Below are 23,006 nucleotides of genomic sequence, written 5' to 3' on the forward strand. Positions count from 1 at the left end.
CCATGTTGATAGGTGAAAGTGGGCGTGGCCTATTCGTCATTAACCGTCATAATTTGCGTTTTATTAATTTATGACCAGCTGGAAGGACCTAGGGACATGAAACGTGGTACATGGACTATAAATGACATCCAAATACTGCTCAAAAAATTTGGTCCCAATCGGCCTTATGGGGGCGCTATAACATAGAGTGTAAAGCTTGAAAGGCTCTGCCCGCCGCACCACAAGTGCTATTGACTTGAAATTTTACACACACATCCTCCTGATAGTCCTCTACAAAAAAGCCTCTTGCACCATGAATGCCGCCCTTACAGAATTTTTGCTAATTTTAATAATGTTAAAAACAGTAAAATGAATAAGCTTTTGAAATATTTGTGCTATCAACACCAAACTTGGTATGAGGCATCAGGGGACCGAGACACTCATTTCTATTATAAATGAGCAAGATCGGACGAAAAACACGGCTGCCGTCAAGCAAAGTGTCCTTGGAAAGGGCGGGGCTTAGCGAATATCGGCTGTAAAATGTTAACCGTTTTTCCGATCGTCACAAAACTGGGTAAATATCATCAGAAGGGGACCAAGAACACACCCAAAAAAAGATTTTGAGATTGGCACATAGGGGGTGCCACCGCCAAACCATTTTCTCCATTGAAAATGAATTACGGAATCTTCAAAAATCACAAAATTTCAAACGGTAACTACGGATTCATACTTTCAGCTAGAAACTCCATTCAAACTGGAAAATATTCAGCAATTCCTTGACTTTTTACATATGATTCAACTTTTCAATCCCATTCAAACTTTCCAAAATATTCAGCGTTTTCTGAAACTTGGTTATAATGGAAGTCAATGAGAAAATCCTTCAAACTCACTCATCTTCACCCACACTTCACGAACTCATACATTCACGTAGAAACTCCATTCCAACTCTGAAATGTTGACATTGCCATCGACTTTCAGTGACTGATTCATATTTTCCATATCTCTTTTAGTTTTTCTACACCAGCTGTTTAAAAATCATGAAATTTTCAGCCCTTCTCAGAATTTATAATGGGTGTGTATTGCGTGGAATGTTGAGAGTTAGAGTGGGTGATGTCATCGCTAGAGTGCACAGCACCTCTGAAATCATCAAGAAATTTTCTCCTAAACTCGCTGGTGCGGCCACATCGTTCACTCTACATACACAAATTGTACACCAAATTGTAGGAAAAGCCGTTCCGGTCGCAGAGGTGTGACCGCTGAAGAAAATGGATTTAGGGTTTTGGCTGCAGGTGGTCTAAAAGGACAACAAGTCCAACCAACTGCCCCATTCACTCCCATGTTAAGTGAGAGCCCAAATTTCTGGAAGAAAGCAGACCATTCCACTTATGTCCATCATGGCTCTGGCCTCATTTTTCACACCACAGAAATGAAATTTACACCTTTGTGATCCGCATCCTGTCCTCTCGCTCACGGTGTGCTTTTTGTAGCTGTAGCAGTTACGGTTTTTCATTAAACAGTTGGAGTTTGAGAGGAACTTTTGGCTCAGTTTCTGCCTTTTCTTGGTGTATTTAAATTTGACTGTGCCATTGCCAACTGGTGATTGGCTGAATCAACTCCAGCCGTTCGGCCAATCGTCTGTGTGTCACAGCACAGTCAAATTTGAATATTTCAGCAACCTGACTTCTTTGCAGTTAAAGCCTCATCATACAGAGGTAATTACATATGTGTCAGTCTGCCTGTCTGGGTCTGTCTGTCTCTGTCTTTCTGTGTCCATCTTGGACATTTTAGACTGCAGTCTTTTTTAGCTCTTAAGTTAAGCTGTTTTTTCTATCTGTAAGTGGACATACACACAGACAGACAAACAGACTCACACATACACAAACGCGCGACAGCACGTGAACATACATACATTCAGGCATGCACACACACACAGACACACAGTGATACATTTACTGCTATTAATAATTGGCGTATTGGTATGGGGATACTAGTTGGCAGCGAGCATCAGGCACACTCAAAATTTCATGTGAAATTTTCTAGTTCATTCATTCACTCATTCATTCATTCTTGGAAATGAAAATTTCATTCATGAAAATTTCAAATGCTCTGCAGAGATCAGATGAAGGCCACAGGATTTGTTTAAAGCCAATTTGCCAATTGCGTAACTTATATCATCAGGCCTTATGACCACATTATCATGAGATACATCGCCAACAGTAAAAACATCACTTTTAACACAGTTAAAAAGCTCCATGTAATGTCTTCTCCATAATTCCATAATATTTACACTGCCACTTACCCCCTCCATACTGGAGGACAAAGGTATTTTACTATGATTCATAATCTTGACTTCATTCCAAAAATCATTAACATCATTTTGTTGCATCTTCCTAGCCAATGCATTTGCTCTCAGAGTCAGTTCATTCCTCTTAATATAATGTACTGCATATTTGAACCTTGCAACAGCTTTCTTTTTAATTTCACTCTCAGGTCCATGCCTTGATTTACCAGCGATAACCCAATTTTTAAAAGCTTCTCTGGCTTGCTGGTGGAGTTCATCCACATACTCATTCCAGTTTTGAAAACAAAATATCAAACTATCAAAAGGTACACGGACCCTCACTACCACATAATACCACTTCATGCAAATGAAGCTATTATGTCATGTTTGAATAAAAAAGCCTGCATGTGCACATGTTGCTATAGTTATGTGACTTTTGAGGTCATGTGAATATATTTAGAATGGTTTGATAATTTGCCACTTAGACCATGGGGAGGAGACCAGCTGAGTAAACTGATCTGTGGATGAGAAACTTGCAACTGAAAAAGTTACCCCCACCCCCCGGCCTAGACACTGGGGAAGGTAGGGAATCTTGAGGTCTCTGGATGAGGGAACTTCTGGGTTGAAGATCCAGATTAAGACAGTCTGTATCTTGATGGAGGTGGTGCAGGGGTGGAGGTGGGCTGGGAGTTTTGCTGAAATGACAGCTGGATGACAGCAGAGAGAGAAATTTGACAGCTAATGACGGATTGGTAGAGAACAGGGAGAGGCTGGCAGACTGTGACTTGTTGAAATATGTGAAGAAGGGTGGAGCAAGAGGATAGTGGGAAAACAGAGAAGTGGCTTTGAGGTATACTTAAGGTAAACATTAAAATACCTATTGAAACTTTGAAATAGGCATCAATAGGTAAAATTTCAATTTATGTTTTGATGTTCAAATGGAGTCTCTATGTGAAAGTATACCACAAATGTTATTAGCATGTAGGCTAGCTGAAAACCCGATTTCAAGAAATGTGTGACTTGGAAAGAGTATGTATTGCTTGGAGCTTTCAGGGACAGAGTGGGGAACGTCTTGCACTACGGCAGATGAGGGTAACGGTGGGTGGTGAGGGTCACGGTGTCTGGTTTGGGGCGGAACAGGTTAGAACCCGCAGATTGCCGCTCGCGGCTATATTTATTATTATTATTATTATTATTATTATTATTATTATTATTATTTTTTGTTGTCTGCCGCTTGAGCTCAAATTCCCGTGAGCTGGAATGAGCCAGAAACCTGAAACTTGGCCCAATGATTGGAAATGATGTGCATCAACTTTTATTAAAGTATGAGCCCAGTCGGCCACATGGTGGCGCTGTAATTAAGGCTTAAAAATGACTTTTTTGGGAGGCCACGCCCCTCACACCATAAGTCTGATTGACTTGAAATTTGACACACAGGTCCAGCTCAATGTGCTCTACAAAAAAGCCTCTGGGACCATTAAGCTCCGTCTGACTAGATTTTTTGCTAATTTGCATAATTTGAAAAACAGTAAAGTGACGTAAACTTTTACAATTTTGACTCCATCAACACCAAATTTGGTACACGGCTTTGGGGGATGACAAGACACATTTCTATTATAAATGACCCAGATTGGTCAAAAAACATGGCCGCCACGGACCAATGAATCTTTGCTGTGGGCGGAGCTTAGAATTGATTGACCGTAACTCCCACACCCTTTGATCTATCATCACCAAACTTGGTGGGTAGGTCCACAATGAGACTTGGAAGCTGCCTACCAAAGCATTTTGAGCTCAGCCTATAGGGGGTGCTATAAATGCCACACATCTGTATCTCAAAGACCATTGGATGGAATTTCACCAAATTTGGTATGCAAGCTCTAGGGGTGGCTATTAACTCATATCTTGAGTGCCATGTTGATAGGTGAAAGTGGGCGTGGCCTATTCGTCATTAACCGTCATAATTTGCGTTTTATTAATTTATGACCAGCTGGAAGGACCTAGGGACATGAAACGTGGTACATGGACTATAAATGACATCCAAATACTGCTCAAAAAATTTGGTCCCAATCGGCCTTATGGGGGCGCTATAACATAGAGTGTAAAGCTTGAAAGGCTCTGCCCGCCGCACCACAAGTGCTATTGACTTGAAATTTTACACACACATCCTCCTGATAGTCCTCTACAAAAAAGCCTCTTGCACCATGAATGCCGCCCTTACAGAATTTTTGCTAATTTTAATAATGTTAAAAACAGTAAAATGAATAAGCTTTTGAAATATTTGTGCTATCAACACCAAACTTGGTATGAGGCATCGGGGGACCGAGACACTCATTTCTATTATAAATGAGCAAGATCGGACGAAAAACACGGCTGCCGTCAAGCAAAGTGTCCTTGGAAAAGGCGGGGCTTAGCGAATATCGGCTGTAAAATGTTAACCGTTTTTCCGATCGTCACAAAACTGGGTAAATATCATCAGAAGGGGACCAAGAACACACCCAAAAAAAGATCTTGAGATTGGCACATAGGGGGCGCCACCGCCAAACCGTTTTCTCCATTGAAAATGAATTACGGAATCTTCAAAAATCACAAAATTTCAAACGGTAACTACGGATTCATACTTTCAGCTAGAAACTCCATTCAAACTGGAAAATATTCAGCAATTCCTTGACTTTTTACATATGATTCAACTTTTCAATCCCATTCAAACTTTCCAAAATATTCAGCGTTTTCTGAAACTTGGTTATAATGGAAGTCAATGAGAAAATCCTTCAAACTCACTCATCTTCACCCACACTTCACGAACTCATACATTCACGTAGAAACTCCATTCCAACTCTGAAATGTTGACATTGCCATCGACTTTCAGTGACTGATTCATATTTTCCATATCTCTTTTAGTTTTTCTACACCAGCTGTTTAAAAATCATGAAATTTTCAGCCCTTCTCAGAATTTATAATGGGTGTGTATTGCGTGGAATGTTGAGAGTTAGAGTGGGTGATGTCATCGCTAGAGTGCACAGCACCTCTGAAATCATCAAGAAATTTTCTCTTAAACTCGCTGGTGCGGCCACATCGTTCACTCTACATACACAAATTGTACACCAAATTGTAGGAAAAGCCGTTCCGGTCGCAGAGGTGCGACCGTTGAAGAAAATGGATTTAGGGTTTTGGCTGCAGGTGGTCTAAAAGGAAAACAAGTCCAACCAACTGCCCCATTCACTCCCATGTTAAGTGAGAGCCCAAATTTCTGGAAGAAAGCAGACCATTCCACTTATGTCCATCATGGCTCTGGCCTCATTTTTCACACCACAGAAATGAAATTTACACCTTTGTGATCCGCATCCTGTCCTCTCGCTCACGGTGTGCTTTTTGTAGCTGTAGCAGTTACGGTTTTTCATTAAACAGTTGGAGTTTGAGAGGAACTTTTGGCTCAGTTTCTGCCTTTTCTTGGTGTATTTAAATTTGACTGTGCCATTGCCAACTGGTGATTGGCTGAATCAACTCCAGCCGTTCGGCCAATCGTCTGTGTGTCACAGCACAGTCAAATTTGAATATTTCAGCAACCTGACTTCTTTGCAGTTAAAGCCTCATCATACAGAGGTAATTACATATGTGTCAGTCTGCCTGTCTGGGTCTGTCTGTCTCTGTCTTTCTGTGTCCATCTTGGACATTTTAGACTGCAGTCTTTTTTAGCTCTTAAGTTAAGCTGTTTTTTCTATCTGTAAGTGGACATACACACAGACAGACAAACAGACTCACACATACACAAACGCGCGACAGCACGTGAACATACACACATTCAGGCATGCACACACACACAGACACACAGTGATACATTTACTGCTATTAATAATTAGCATATTGGTATGGGGATACTAGTTGGTAGCGAGCATCAGGCACACTCAAAATTTCATGTGAAATTTTCTAGTTCATTCATTCACTCATTCATTCATTCTTGGAAATGAAAATTTCATTCATGAAAATTTCAAATGCTCTGCAGAGATCAGATGAAGGCCACAGGATTTGTTTAAAGCCAATTTCCCAATTGTGTAACTTATATCATCAGGCCTTATGACCACATTATCATGAGATACATCGCCAACAGTAAAAACATCACTTTTAACACAGTTAAAAAGCTCCATGTAATGTCTTCTCCATAATTCCATAATATTTACACTGCCACTTACTCCCTCCATACTGGAGGACAAAGGTATTTTACTATGATTCATAATCTTGACTTCATTCCAAAAATCATTAACATCATTTTGTTGCATCTTCCTAGCCAATGCATTTGCTCTCAGAGTCAGTTCATTCCTCTTAATATAATGTACTGCATATTTGAACCTAGCAACAGCTTTCTTTTTAATTTCACTCTCAGGTCCATAACCCAATTTTTAAAAGCTTCTCTGGCTTGCTGGTGGAGTTCATCCACATACTCATTCCAGTTTTGAAAACAAAATATCAAACTATCAAAAGGTACACGGACCCTCACTACCGCATAATACCACTTCATGCAAATGAAGCTATTATGTCATGTTTGAATAAAAAAGCCTGCATGTGCACATGTTGCTATAGTTATGTGACTTTTGAGGTCATGTGAATATATTTAGAATGGTTTGATAATTTGCCACTTAGACCATGGGGAGGAGACCAGCTGAGTAAACTGATCTGTGGATGAGAAACTTGCAACTGAAGAAGTTACCCCCACCCCCCGGCCTAGACACTGGGGAAGGTAGGGAATCTTGAGGTCACCGGATGAGGGAACTTCTGGGTTGAAGATCCAGATTAAGACAGTCTGTATCTTGATGGAGGTGGTGCAGGGGTGGAGGTGGGCTGGGAGTTTTGCTGAAATGACAGCTGGATGACAGCAGAGAGAGAAATTTGACAGCTAATGACGGATTGGTAGAGAACAGGGAGAGGCTGGCAGACTGTGACTTGTTGAAATATGTGAAGAAGGGTGGAGCAAGAGGATAGTGGGAAAACAGAGAAGTGGCTTTGAGGTATACTTAAGGTAAACATTAAAATACCTATTGAAACTTTGAAATAGGCATCAATAGGTAAAATTTCAATTTATGTTTTGATGTTCAAATGGAGTCTCTATGTGAAAGTATACCACAAATGTTATTAGCATGTAGGCTAGCTGAAAACCCGATTTCAAGAAATGTGTGACTTGGAAAGAGTATGTATTGCTTGGAGCTTTCAGGGACAGAGTGGGGAACGTCTTGCACTACGGCAGATGAGGGTCACGCTGGGTGGTGAGGGTCACGGTGTCTGGTTTGGGGCGGAACAGGTTAGAACCCGCAGATTGCCGCTCGCGGCTATATTTTTCAATGTTTTCACTGACAAAACCACACACAAGCAACATTTTCATGCCATTTCCCCATTAATTAATTGTAATAAGATTATTTATGAATAAACTACTGAACTAGGAATGGCAAAAAATCGATCCAAATATCCCCAGTCACCTTTTTGAGTCGGGGTCACCCCTGCAGTCGAGATTTGTTACTGTCTTACCAGTTTATTACTGCAGGGACACCTAAAAATATTAAGTACAATCCAACATAACACTTTCACCTCCACTGACATTAAGATTAGCCTTTATTGATCCCCAGAGTGGGCATTCAGTGATAATAATTAAAAGGGGGAAAGAAAAAGTATTAGAAATGCTGCTCAATATTGTGCAGAACAATTAAGCAGCGCTGCAAAACTGCAGCCTTCACAATGAAAGTCAAATCAGCGCCTCTCTGATTTTGTTGCAGCATGACTGAATGAACTAACCACAAAGCCTTAGTCATGTTACACAACATTATAACTTGGCTCAATTGTTTCAATTTTGTCACCTAAACACACTCGGGGGGAATCTTTTATGGCTTTGGCCCGGTCTGAATCTGCAGTGACAGGTTGCTTTAACACTGCAGCTCAGTGTGTTATTGCTACTTCTCTGTGTGATCCTTTACTATTTTTGTCTGGTTCACTTCTCTTCGTCCTGCAATGCCAAGGGCTGGGAACCCTTCTTCCACATCATATTTATTATCACAAATCACAAGTCTAATGAATGTATTTACATTACATGATAATGTGTTACCAAGACAGAAGAACAACAGCTGGCATTGAGATGGTATGATGTGTTTAATCTCACATGTACTACTGTAAGAGAAATGAGTCTTTTGTCCTGACAGCAGTTTGAGCCTTTACTTGAAGCTTTTAATGAAGTCAGTGCAGCTGTCATCCTTTAATAGGATTAATTCATATTATATCTCTGTGACAACTTAATTGTCAGAGAGATGCTGGGATGTGCTGTCATATATTCATGTCCGTAACAAGCCGACTAAAGTCCAGTCTGCTGCTGACAGTTTGGTTTCATTCAGATGAAACAGGTGTGGATTATTTTCTGAACTCTGTTTTAATTAATATATATACTGCCGGAGTGTGAAACACTGATAATGATGATGATTAGTGAGCCCCACATAGTGAGCATGATGTGCAAAGAGGCTTTGATGCAAATATAGCAGATAGTAATTAGTTCACTTCACTGTGATATACCTTTCCTCTTGATGACGCGCACGTCACCAGGAAATCCCTAACAAAATATAGCTTACATTGTGTTCATTAAGTTCATTCAATAACCTTGTTAACTTCCCCATTTCCTGCAAAACAGGACTTCACAGTGACAGAGGTGGGTGATGAGTTGGCGCCTGACACTTGCAAAGCCTTCTGAATTTGGAGGCTTGTGTGTCAATGCTGTATTGTTCAAAAGAAAACTTTGATGTTTCTCAGAATCTGTCATTTTTTCTTACCCTAGAGTTGCCATAATCTTCTGTTCATGTTCAGAGATCTTCAAATAGTAGAGCTAAATATTAAAGGAGAGACAAAGATGGTGTAAGAGGTGCAAAAATGTGAAATAGCAGACGCTGGATCAGAATTATAACTCTCAGGAAGACTTTATGTTGTCACAAAAAGTAAATGCTGACCAATCAATAAAACATATCCAAAAGGAGAAAAATGCTTAGGATAAAGAGGAATTAAACCCAGTAATTGCTTTCAATAAACAGTGCTTATGAGAATTGTTATAAATCAAAGTACAGGGACATTGTTCTAAGACCAGTAGAAACCAGTTGAACCATTGTTCAGCATCTATAAATATGAGATAATTGGTATGACATCACGTAGTGTGTTCGTATATCTACATGTTATGATTAAGGTAGCATCACTCATCAGGCATCACTTATCTTACCTGAAGTTAATATGATTTTCAGCTTTACCATCTGTCAAAGGAAAAACTGTAAAGCTCTGCATTGTTCAGCCGACCGTGAGCATGGTTTACGCCTTCATCGAGCTGATTCTCAGCAAGATATATAATTCAGCTTACTACCAACCTGCTACTAATTGCTTTGCTTATCAATCTTCAAACTCACAATACCTTTAATTTCAAATAGAGTCCCATATTCGGCTTCTCCCTATAATATGTAATATAGTAATTGCCCTCTCTCCATTTGTAGATAGGAGTATTTTTGCAGCTGACAAGTCCCTGAGGGTACATAATTATTTCTCAGTTTTGTTCAGTTCTTTTATAGCACTTTATCATGCAGCGCAAAACACTCCCACCCCCCTTTGCAGAACTCTGATTAGACTCTTGCTGAGATTCAAGCGTCTCGCAGTTTTCTTTAAGCATTATACCCAAACAGAACTGGTTCCATATCTTCAGCATGTTTTAGCTGTTTGTGTCTGTATTGTACAGTTGCTTAGGAAGCTATGTATTGATGATCAGCTGTCACGGGTGAGCTAATTGCGTGTGTAATCTTGAATTGTTGCATTCGTAGTATCATTAAAGACAACACACTGGCACATTACTCTACATAAAGTGGATTGAATTCCTTAAATGTGAGTAGTAGAATAATGCGTTGACAACAATGACTAGTGACAGCCTCAAGTGTAGTTTACATTTCAGAGAGGATAATATTCTGAACCCTCCATGGACTCTTTTAAAGGAAGCTATTTCTCTTCCAGTTCTGCTACACTACACCATTTTATACAATTGGAGACTTTGATGATGGTGATTTTCAGAATAGGCAGAGTATCTGTTGTACCTTGTAAGAAGTGTATGTTTTCACCTAAGGCATTGTAAGCACCTTTACATGGTAAATGGCAACTATGCTCCAGAAAAGGACTGACTACATGGGAACCAAAGGAGAACAACTCTGAGCGTTCTTCTAGTAATGGAGAATAAAGACGTTTTTACATAAGAAGTTAGATATTTATTGGGTATTTCACTTCTTTTTAACAAGTGCCTTGGTGATGATTTGGAAAATTATTGTTCTCTTAAGTGGATATTAGGCCTGAGGAGGAATTGATATAGACTCACCAGGCTTCAAAGCTCCAAATCTTCATTTGGCTTTTTCCTCAGAAATCTATTACATCACAGATACTATGCCCATGTTTTTCTACAGTGTATGTATTTCCTGCAGACTGTAAGAAATGCATTCTAGGTTTTTTCCCTGCTATTCTGCTCAGAGCTGTCTCTGAATCGTGACACCCCTTTATCCTGCTGTCTCCGCTCTTTTCTCTTTTGTGTTTCTGTTTGGCATGATCTCTGCCTCGTAGAACACTAGTTTGTTGCATATCATTTCTCATGCAGCAGCAAGGGAAACTGATTCGAGCTCATCGGTTTTATAGAGGAGGAGGATTGTACAGAGGATAGTAGATTACAGAGGTTACAATATGATACACTGTTTAATCAAACATGAAGCATTCTGATTTGTATCTCCGTGTGGGGTAAACCTGGAGAGGGTTATGCATTTGATTGTGTTTGTGTGTTTGTATCTGTCTGACTGTGGCTAATCTCACAAACTACTGGACCAGTCAACCTTATATTTTGTGTGCACATTTATGACTGTATGCTCAAGGATCCCTTGTGGTTGTGGTGATGCACAGCTGTTGGAAATCCTGTTTATGACTGTTTTGTACTGCCATTGACTGCTGACTCCTCTTTTTTCTTAACCAACCAGAAGGGGCCACACTTCCTGGACAAAATTACGTAGCAAAAGAATAGAGGAAAAGGCTTTTACGGCAATTGGCTGGGCTAGGAACACGGAGTCATACTGTCTGTTACAGGCTGCGTTTTGGCTTTTGTCTTGAGTCGTAAACTGACATCCACAGAAAAGTTTGATCTCATTTTGAGCTGGTGGCAGGTTAATTCTATACCCGATATGCTATGATCCACTGAAGTTAGGCACAATATAAAATGGAAAAATAACAATTTTGTTATCTTCACCACCATCTTGACTGCAAGGGAGCCAGGAGTGACAGTTCCTCTGCTCCAGCAGCTGCCTGGCAAAGATCTTTTGTAGTTTAAACCGTCAAATTAGCATTTTCTTGTTTGTTTTTTCTTTAACCATATGGACATCAAGTCAAGATATTTTTCCAAATATTTTTCTAAGACAGCATTCTTCGGGTCAAATTTTTGTCGCCATTGAGTAATAGACTAATTTTACTCAAAGACATGACTAGTCGAGTCAATTAAATTTATTTAGCCCAGTATCACAAATCACAAATTTGCCTGAAGGATCTCTACAATCTGTACATCTTTTGGCCTTAGCCCCTCAATTCAGATAAGCTAAAACTCCCCAAAAGACCCTTTGGAGGTAAAGCAACACAGTAGGGAAACCTCTCCCATGACGTGTTTACAGAATAGACCAACATAATAAAGTAACCGTATATGATTTAACTGTTCACTGTCTTTCTTTTTTTCCCAGACTTTGCAAGAGCTGTTGCAGCGCGGCCTATATCATATGCAGCAGTATTACGAATGAAACCAGACAGCTCGTCAGTGCTCAACTCGCGCAGCAGACCTCGACAACACCACAGTGGTGGGCTGGTGACTCCTGACTGGCCTGCTTTCTCCAGTCATCCCCTGTCAGCCCTGAGTCTGCTCAGCTCTCAGGAGGACTACAGGAGTGAAGGTAAAACTAATGGTGCGGTCAAACCTACAGTTTGTTTGCTCTTGTCTGAACCAAAATGGAAAAGTTTTGCTCTTTGGGTTTGCTTAAGTTCACACTTACAAACAAACTGTGCATAAAGGTAAAACACCCTAACAAATAGCTCATTAATGGTACAATTTGGAGACTCGTCTCCCTGCATATATTTCATCCGCAGCTTTAGCCAAGGATAATGAACACTTGTGTACACTTTGGCATAATTTACCCACTGTGGTGTTCATTAGTTAAGAAAATGGGAAGAGGAAGCTGAATATGATTATCTGTAAAGAGTGATTTGCCTTCAGTTTGTTTTGTCAGGAGTTATTGCTAGCTATAAAATGTCAGCATCTGCCTCCTTCTGCCAAGCGAGCTTTGCATTTTGGTTCTATTTCCCTTTATTAGTGCAGGATTACATTCTCAGCTCTGACCGACCGCCTTGTAATCACACCATGCAGGACTGCGACCTGAATTTTCAGGCAGTCTTATTGCAAATGGGAGGTGTCACTTGAGCCCAGATGACTTTGTTCTCACCTGCCAAAATGAAGCAAACTGAAAGGGTGGACACTTCAGAGTTGGAAACAAACCACTCCAAACATGTCTGGTGTAAATGCACTCTGCTATCTCTGCTCTCTGCCAACAGTCTGCCATCTCTGCCCTAGCTTTATGTGTGCAGGCTTCCTGCCTGTTTAGATCTGGTCTGGAAATGAATCTCACCTATCCATCATCACCGTGCAGGGTCTGCAGTGACCAGGGTCACGCCCTTTGTGAAATTGAAGTGGGATCATGGCAATATCCAGCCCTCTTTGTGTTCCTGTCAGTATAGAAACTATAGATATGATGGATATCTTTGTCAAAATGGAAGATTTAATATCCCAAACACAACGTGGAAACATACCATCATAAATCTACATTGGTTACTTGCTTACATCCTGACTGAATAATCTAGAGGATATAATGACACATTGATGCTTTAATATATGATTAATCATATCATGCTTATTGCATCTGGAGTGCTTAATTAATGCAAATCTGAAGTAGCTGCTGAATTAGCAGGAAGGATCCTGGCAAACACTGGGAACAATGACTTGGTAACGTTACAGTAAAAACAGGCAGAAAATAGGAATAACAATAAACTTTTTTCATTTATTTTTTTCTGTTTCACTCTATTTCTTTTTTTGTGTCCCCCTGCTGATCTTTCTGTCTTTCTTACTTTCTGACAGCATTATCACTATGTAGCCGTAAAATGACTTACATCTCTATAACCAAGGTGAGAGTAATGTCTCTCCATTGTCAGTGGTGACAAGAGCATTATACCATTGCACTGGATTGATGTTCGGTGGATGAAATGGATGCCAAAAAGTAATACACCTTCACTGGCTTAAATGGGATATTGCTTTTTTTGGCTCTGTGACTGACAGATGGCCATGGCACTTGAAGTTGAGTGATTTAAACAACTTCTATGCTTGTGTGTCTGTACTTCATACACACACAGACCATATGTCCTTAAGCACTGAAATCTGTTTCGTTTTTGTCATCCATCACTTTCATGTTGTCAGAGGGTCAAAACATTTTTTTAGGTGGACTCAGCTCCAGTAATTAAGTAATAATTAAGCGACGCGGTGTCCTAACAAACAGAATTACAGCAAGCTACGTCAACACCATCTATGTGCATGTCAGGGAACCTCCAGTTGCATACTTATACTACAGTAACTTACCATTTATATAAGATGTTTGTGCTTGAATTGTCCCTTTATCTGATTACTTTGATGTCAATGTAATCCACGGTTAGTTTCACCTGCCATCTGAAGCAGAAAGCACAGCCTTTTTCTGTCGCTCTCTGCAGATATATTAATAACTGAGACTTTAGATCGGGTTCAGCTGTGAGAGAAGTACAGTGCATTTAGAAAAGACAATGACAGTCTTTTTCTTGTTTTGGCTTTGTGCTCCTGCTCACTGGATTTAAAATGAAACAATAACTTTGAGGTTAAAGTGTTGAGTTTCAGCTTTAATTTGAAAGCTTTTACATCCACATCAGATGAACAATGTGGGAATTGTTGGCCTTTTTACCCTTCATACCTCAATTTTAGATCATATTTAATGATATATAATTCTTTGAAGGTAATGACTGCCTGTCTATGACCCACACACATTAGCAGACATTTGGTATGTTCCCTCGTGATGCTCTGCTGGGTCTTGATAATTCCTTGTTCAAACTGAAACCTTATTCTTTTATTAGAAATAGAAATAATTTTATCATACATCATGGCCCAGCAGCCAGGTTGAGCATACTGGTATTGCTGAATGTATGTGCTGTAGGGAATTAGACGGAGAAATATAGAAAATGTGCCCCCCTGCTGGTGACAACCATAGCCGGGAGGCATTTTTTTGTGGTTGTCCATCCGTCCATCTGGTACATTATTGTGAATGCAATATGAAAAGAATTGCCTGCATTTGAGGCAATGCATTGCCTCAAATTTGGCACAAACATCCTCGTAGACTCGACGATGAACTGATTAGATTTTGGTGGTTAAAGGTCACTGTGACCTCACAAAACACATTTTTGGCCATAACTGAAGAATTGATGTGCGATTTATGACAAAATTTCACAAACATTTCTATTTGGCTACGATAGGTTAGGAATAGGAATTGGCTACAATTCAAAAGGTCAAAGGTCATCTTCACTGTGACGTTGTAATGTTCTGCAAAAACACTTTCTGGCCATTATGCTACGCCATACCTCCGGAACAGCAGAGAAGACATTCGGTCGGATACTGACAACTTTTTCTCATTTTCAGATACTCGTCAAATACTGACGCTTTGTCTTGCCCACCAGCATCTCATAGCTACGCACAGGGTATCTTGTAGCATATCTCTGTGATGCATTGCAGAAACTATTAGGCAACAATGCTACTTGGTTAGGATTAGAAAAAAGAGTAAGCAGGTTTGTTACGTAGCATAAAGTAAGTAACGTAAATATGTCATCTGATCGACAACAGTGCGCAACAACAGCACAAAAATGATGTAACGTTACATCAAAATAGTGACTTTTGGTTTCACACAGGATGTAGGTGATGTAACATTATTTTAAAACAACGCTGACACAAGCCTCCACCCCGTCCACCTTACTCTCCTTATACTATGTCAGTTGCTCTGAGCATCATGTGTTGCCGCAAATGGGTTTACATTGAAGTGAATTGTGAGTGAATTTAAAGGCCTGTGCATCAAATAAAGTTGCTAAAAGGTGCCTTTGGTGTCAATATGACATGCCAAGGGGCGTGACAAAGTGGCAATATTTGACACCCATTTGAATGAGAACTGTATGATACTGAACTGGTGACACTAATCTTTGGTGTCCACCTTAAAACTGTGGTGATTGTATAGACTATCTGTGCTGTCAGCTGAAGATGTGTGTGAAGAATCCATGTATTAGAATATGTAGCTCCTTTGCAGCAGCATCCACATCTGAAGCACTGTCTGATGTCATAAGAGTCTGGGCAGACGGGAACGTAAACTGCGACTCATCTGGTTGACGGAGGCACACAACTGTGAGGCAGTAATTTTAGTTTAGCACTAGAAACAGTACAAGCACTGAATTGCTTTGCTTTATATGCACAGCAAGGTTTGCAACTTAATATCGGTTCATTTTCCTCCACTGATTAGGGTATTATTTCAAAAGCTTTTTATTTCCCTGCAGAGCAGTAAATTGCTGACAAAGGGTTGCTGAGATTATACATACCCTGAGAAAAAAGCCATGATTCTTTTTTTGTCATCAGATCATTCCTAAATAGTGAGAAGTACTCAAGACTGGTGACTTGCATTGTTTTATTACTGTATTTATGCACCCAAATAAAACGCTGCCCAAACCTAAATTCTCACTCCAGTGACATCTCTTTAAACAAAGAGCATAAATATCTATATACTGTTTTCAGCTGCTGTATTCTGCCTTCACAAACGCAAAGAGCACGTCACTTATGATCTGTTTACTGCGCTGTTATTCTCTATAAATCTCATAGACAAAGAAAAGAAACACAAGATTCAGCTGTCGGTTGTCTGAGATTCTGAGATGCAATTTACCTGAGAAACCCTCCACAATAAGTGCATCGCTTCTGTGTTAACAGAAGGTTAGATCAAAGAGTGGAGAACTCTGAAGGAACAGAAGAGAATTGCAACAGGGACTGTCAGGCAGAAAATAGCAGACCAACAAGCATATCGATATGTGGGTGCATTTGTGCCGAGGAGAGTTCAAATCTTACATGAGAACCACTTTAAATTACCAGCGAGAGCACTTAAGATCAAGAACCAGCGTGGTGGAGTAATACTTGCACTGTATGTATTAAATAGCATTTCACACACTTTACATTCTGTAAGGAACCTTTCAAGGAAATTATTCATTTGTTTATTTGCTGTAGTCGTGGCTTGGACCTACTGGGATAGGGTCTGGGTCTATAGTAGTGTTTCTATTTTATTTTATTGTGTCCTAATTATATTATAAAAATGTCTCTCAATTTTATGTTTACACTTCTGACAATATTTGAATACATATCAATGCAAAGAAAATGCAGCTATTGATTTTGTCAGTGATTATGTGGATCTCTCTTTCTCTCTTTCCATGTATCTGGACATGTATGTGATAAATCTTGTCCCAAACTTTGCATTAAAACCTATTTTACAAGGGTGCTCTGATTTCAATGTCCATGTACCTTTCCATTTTTCATGACCATAGTTATTACCAACTGCTGATAATGTATAGCGTCCTATTTTTATCTGTGTCCCATGTGCACTGCACCCTTCCAGCCAAAAGAAACAACACAAGTCTGGCAGCACTCCCTCCATGTGGAGCAATTGATGGCAGATCATCAGTGTTCCAAATGCCAAATTTCTATACATTTGGGAACAAGCACTATGTTATAGATGTTATGAGTAATGCAATATTGATGCACAAAGACAGGAGCTGTTTAAAGTAGTTGAATTTACCAGTGTGTGAGTCCCAGTCCCAGATGGGAGAATCTTTTGTGAATAATATTTTTACTGCTTGTTTTATTTCTTGTAATTTTGCTTGTTGAGGTTGTTCTTCTAAAAAAAAAAAGGCCTGCCACAGACTATTAGGAGAACAGTTAACAATGTTGGAGCGCTGACAGAAAAAGAAAAGATTGTGTTGTTGCATTTTCTCCCTGACAAGTTAAAAAACCAGCCTCTTATCAGTGGTCAAATTATTCTGTTGAAGGACTGAAATAGATGACTGTGAAGAGATGAGAAATACTATGTTGGCACTAGATATACCAACAGGATTTTCCTTATGTTATCCCTCACCTTACGTATGTACCACTAGATACCATTGTTTATGAATTGAGGTCATCGTGGGAAACAAGCCATAGAAACAGCAGATGTGTTCACAGCCGAGTTCGGCCAAGAAATATTACTGCAAAGCTAGGACCCAGTGGGTTAAGACTCGTGTTAACAGCATTGTTGGCTCATCACTTGGCACCTCAAGGCAAACAACAGCGAGTCCAAAAGATGTACAAGTAATTGGATGATAGCTTCAGGGTTGAGCTTAAAGGTGTGACATTTCAAAAAAAAATCCACCATACGTCCAACCAGGTTAACTGTATCATCACAAAGGATCATGTCTAACTTAAGAAGTTGTTATTTCTCCTTTAAAACTACCTCCAGGCTTTCACTGTGAAAGCAAATTCTGACTCTGGCTTTTAGGATTACTGGAATGCTTTTCTAATGTTGTGAAACCAGATCAGATATACAATACAACACAACAATATCATCACCTGTCAGAAAGCTGTCGTCTGCCGCAGAATGTCACACCATTTGTTGTAACAATCTAATTTGTGGAGCTGTGCGTTCACCTTTTCTCTTGTTTCCTATAATAGAGCTTGGTAGGAGATATATGCACTTGCACTAACCAATCTGGGGAATAATAAAAAAAGTAATTGGATGTTAAAACAGAATGGCGCTCATGTTGTGATAATTGCAATCATCCTTGTCTTTATCTCTTTTTTCCCTCGTAGAAAGTGAAGAGTATGGGCCTGTTTTCCTCCACGAGCCAGACAATGTTATTTTTCCTTTGGATTCGGATGAAAAGAAAGTGGTGATGCACTGTGAAGCACGGGGAAATCCACCACCCACATACAGGTGTGACATATATTTGTCTGTCTTCTAATTGCGGCCCTACTTTCACAGCTCATTAGCATGTCATTCATCACAATAGCATCTCCTGTTCTTATGTTTTTCAGTTGGTACATCAATGGGACGGAAGTGGCTGCAGAGGCAGACTATCGCTACAGCTTCATCGATGGAAACTTAATTATTACCAATGCAAGTGAGGTCACTGACTATGGGAAGTACCAGTGTAAAGCAGAGAACAGCTTTGGGACCGTCCTAAGTCGAGACGCTCTGTTGCAGTTTGCATGTAAGTAAACTAAAATTTAATAATTCAAACATTTGTGCAATACACGAGGTCTTAAAATGTATTTACCATACACTCTAGCATGTAGCTGTGTATGTATGTGTTTGAAAAGTGTACATTTTAGTTTGTCAAACTTATAGGGGTCTCATACGAGCCAAATAATTAGCTCCAAGCTTTTTGTCTCTCTGCGTTACAATAAACCTTTCTGGTTCCAGGGGTAAATAAACACTACGCAGGCTACAGTAAGGTTTTTGTTGCTGAGTTTAGCTCCCGCCGGCTCCATCTGATACTGTTGCGTTGCACTGCTAACAGGGTATGTGCCCTCAAATGCCACGTCTCAGTGGTAAATGAGAGCAAAAAGCACATTTCTTCCCCAGTAATCCCCTGGCCTAACTCCAAAACATCATCACAGGCTAAGGCAACACACACACAGAGACCAGGAGCACTGTGCTCAGAGGAAAATGCATTGTTGGTTTTTCGCTATAGTTTCCTCAGGAGCAATGACCATAATTGCCTTATTGGCATGTCTTCGGGGAGCTTACCATTCTCACTCTCTGCTATGTTGCTAGAAAGTATAGTGCATGGTCTCATGTGTTGTTATGGGGACTTACAGTTGTTACAGGAATTACTGAGGAAACAAATGGCCAGATTAGCCCGAAACTATGTAAACGGAAAGAATGACTTCTGTTTTATAAAAGCACTTTTTTCTTCAGGCAAACAGAACCAAAGGTTTTTCTTTCTGCCCTTTGTTTTGTTTTGTTTTCCCTTCACAAAGTTTCACATATCAGAGTGATCAAAAAGTGGACAAAAATCAAAAGAAGACCTAAATTAAATATAAGCCAGACTGCATTGGCAGGCAGAAATGGCCAGATGGTAAAGCACAGACATGCGCTTCAAAAGTGCCGCTAGTTTCTGAGGGACAGGAGCTGCACCTCAACATTTACACTCATCTGTCCTCTCAACTGTCCAGATCTTTTCCTCCCCCTCTCTCCACTTGAGTGTCAAATCTCTATGTAAAAAAAAAAAAATGAGCATGAGGCTTTTTCTGTGAAAAATTGACCTCGCATGAAAATGAGCAATGTAACATGTAGGCACTCATTTATTAGTCGAAGATTCAAGCTGAGACATGGGCAGCTATTTTTAGTTTTGCATAAATACTGTGCATTTGCTTGGCACTATGTTATCCATCAGATTCATAGTAGCGGTATGTATTATTGTGGCATGGTACTTTCCTAATTTTTTTGTTATATGGAATCAGTGTAATGTGTTGCAGTGCACTTTCTTTATTGCACATTTCATCTGCTGCTGTATCTGAAAGACTGAGATGACTGCAGTTGCTCATTCTGCCCCACTTAAAAAAAGCTTAGTGAGTCACAGATGTACAGTACAGATGTACAGAATTGCACTGTAATGTTGATTGATGATTGATGATTAAAGCTCAAACCTAATGCTTACTGTATAAAGAGTGACATTACACTGGAAAGTCAAGCTTTCCTTTTCAACAAAGGTCAGCTTTTGAAGTAAATAACATAGCTACTTAAGAATCTTAGTCTATCACCTTAGGATGCACCATCTGCAATAGCTGCATGATCCTGGCTTCATTTTGAAGTAAATCTGAAGTAAACCAACATTATCTCTTGAAATCCAGATCAGTTCTTTTCTCTTTTTTTTTTTTTTTTTAACAATTTAGTCTACAGAGATATGTGCATCTTTGGTCCCCATTACTATGTCCTTGGTAGATTTTTTTTTCCACCACAATTTCCATTAGGTCTTAAACAAGCAGCAACCTCAAGGGCTGAAAAATGGAGCCAATGCAGATGTGCAAAAAACTGCAGTTCCTCAAATGGCCACTTGAGGCTGACTCTGGAAATGAGTCAGTCCTCATAAACCCTAATGTTAAAATATCAAACTTTAAAGCAGAAATAAACATGTTTACAGCCTAGTTCAAAAAAAGTTTAGGTCTCTGTAGCTTATTTCAACTTTGAAGTGTTCAGGGACTGAAAGTTCATATATTTCACCCATTACATTTTATTAAGGCTTAAAGTCAACATATTTAAAGCAACACTTACCTTTCAGGAAATTTTACGCTTTTCTTTGTTAAGGTTAAAATGCTATTAATAAGCTGATGGCACACTAAAATGTAAGTGAATTCCACCAGAGATAAAAACTCATAATTGTACCATTCCCATATGGTTCTAAGAAAACTCCGACCAATCATTGCATTCGGTGAGCATCCTGGCTGTCTTCCCCACGTGGAGGCCTCCGACTGACTTAACCGCTCGCGTAACATCTCTCCTCTTTACGTTATATTGTAGAACTCATCAATCATCACGGACCCCGGATAAGTTTCAAAACTCCGGGGTTGCGTTTGACTGTGCAGGATAGGTAACGTTATGTTTAGTTTGCTTCTAATATGACATATAACGCTATATGACAACACAGCATCCAGTTGCTAATGGCTAACGTTAGCCTACTGTAGCGTAGCCTCTGAAATGTTAACGTTATCTTCCTTGTGTGTTTCCACTTAATAGTAACGTTAACCCTACTATCTAACGTTAGCACTGTAACCTTATTCTAAAACTCATCAGTCATCACTGACTCCGGTTGAGTTTTAAAACTCCGGGGTTGCGTTTGACTGTCTTGGTTGTAACGTTACACTCGCTCTCCTCTTCCGTGTATCTTAAGTTACCTTGCCAGCGTAGGCCTACGTCTACCGTAGACGTAATGAGGACATAATGGAGGAGGGGGGAGTAGGCCTTTGGAGGGAGGTGGAGTTGCAGGAGGAGGAGGATGGGACTTTGGAGGGAGGCGGGAGTTGTGGATGTTCAAATTTTTTCTAAGTGCTGTGTGAATGCAAGAAAGGTAATAGTCGCTTTAAGGGCAGGCCAATGGAGTGACAGGCTGCCTGGGAGGCAGAACACAATCTATAGGTGTGTTACCATCCACATCTTTTATACGCATTTTGAACTGATGCATAAAAACCCCTTAATGGAAATGTCAAAAAAGTTTTTATGCTTCGGGGAAGTGGAAAAGTCAGTGTAGTGATAAAAGTTATCTGCAATTAAGTGGTATGGAAACAGATTCAGTGAGTACATGATGATGTATAGTCCTGACGCATCATCATTGCATAGGCCACTGCAAGTGTTAGTTGTCATCCCTGGATGGCTTTAACACAATTATGCACACAGGGCTGTTAGCAGAACTCTTCTAAGAGCACATAGCTGTGATAGTACTCGTTCAAAATGCTATATTTCCATTGTCCAGTGTGCTCTATGTTATTATACACCCATTGTTTTCCTTTATATGGGGTTTGACTGGCCCTTTTGTTCTGTAGTTGTATAATGGTACGTGACTAGAGAATAGGCGCCACCCACTGCCAACTCCAGTGGGTGAACTGAACCAACTCCAAATATTTGTGTAACAGTAATGGATGGAATAGCACATGAATTCGCACTTTATTTTGCAGATTTTCTGAAAATTTGGTTAAAATTAGTGTCACATTTGGATGGAAAAACAACTCGTGAGTCAGATCCACCTCTTCCTCATCCACAGCTTCATTCTCTCGTCCAAATATGGTCACTTCTGGCCAAAATGCCAAACTCAAGGCTTCAAAACAGCAGTCCACAGACCAATGGCTGACATCACCATGGCTATGTCAATTATTTTTATACAGTCTGTGCTCTTGAAGCATTAAGGCTTAAGCAGGGTGTCTGTTTGGGGTCATGTTTGGTTGATTGGCAGATGTGTCAGCTGAGACGATAGCCACTTGTTTGTCACACATCAGCTTCACCCTTTGGCCACCTTTGCACGAAATTGGATTTTCTAGTTCTAATAACAGACAGGCCAGTCAGTATCCTGTTGTTGGGGGCGTGACAGGGCGTAATGTGGAAAGATGCAGCACAGACAGACTGCACCAAGTTTGAAGTATTACAGGAGAAATAGTCTATAATCTACTATAAAATGATATCATTAATATTCCACTCTGTTGCCAAATCCCATCATTTCCAGGCGGTGCGGTATAGTAGCAAATTTTCTGTGGCCTGGGGGTTTGCAGCCCCAGCCCTAAAATATCACTCACTGAATAAACATGTGTGGCTATCTCAGTTGTACTATTGAGTCAGCAACAAATCCCACATGTCACCAGCTGTTGTTGTGTTAAGGTGGGAGGATTTGTGACTTTCTGGTTACGGTGGAACATAGTGTCACTACACCATTAAAGACACACTGAAACGTTTGTGTGTTCTACTTGTGGATATAGTTAAAATAGTGTTTGTAACAGCAATTCAAATATTAATTTAAAAAAAGTACAGGAAATGTAATATTTTATTTTACATAAACAGGCATTACTTCAAAT

At 39.9% G+C, this 23,006-nt stretch overlaps 1 protein-coding gene across 4 annotated transcripts in view; it reads left to right on the plus strand.

Annotated features, from left to right (window-relative positions):
• Positions 1–23,006, plus strand: part of cntn5 (contactin 5) — a 150,054-nt gene that overhangs the window by 53,658 nt on the left and 73,390 nt on the right. For 2 of the 4 annotated variants that reach the window (XM_078166940.1, XM_078166942.1), the window contains exons 3-5: positions 12,013–12,231; positions 18,255–18,378; positions 18,480–18,655. In XM_078166940.1, the coding sequence (XP_078023066.1) occupies positions 12,013–12,231; positions 18,255–18,378; positions 18,480–18,655 (519 nt within the window). The remainder of the gene's footprint in view (positions 1–12,012; positions 12,232–18,254; positions 18,379–18,479; positions 18,656–23,006) is intronic. The other 2 variants (XM_078166941.1, XM_033631690.2) reach the window with 1 other exon arrangement.

The sequence above is a fragment of the Epinephelus lanceolatus genome, chromosome 4, assembly GCF_041903045.1.
Source record: "Epinephelus lanceolatus isolate andai-2023 chromosome 4, ASM4190304v1, whole genome shotgun sequence".
In the NCBI taxonomy this organism is placed as follows: Eukaryota; Metazoa; Chordata; class Actinopteri; order Perciformes; family Serranidae; genus Epinephelus; species Epinephelus lanceolatus.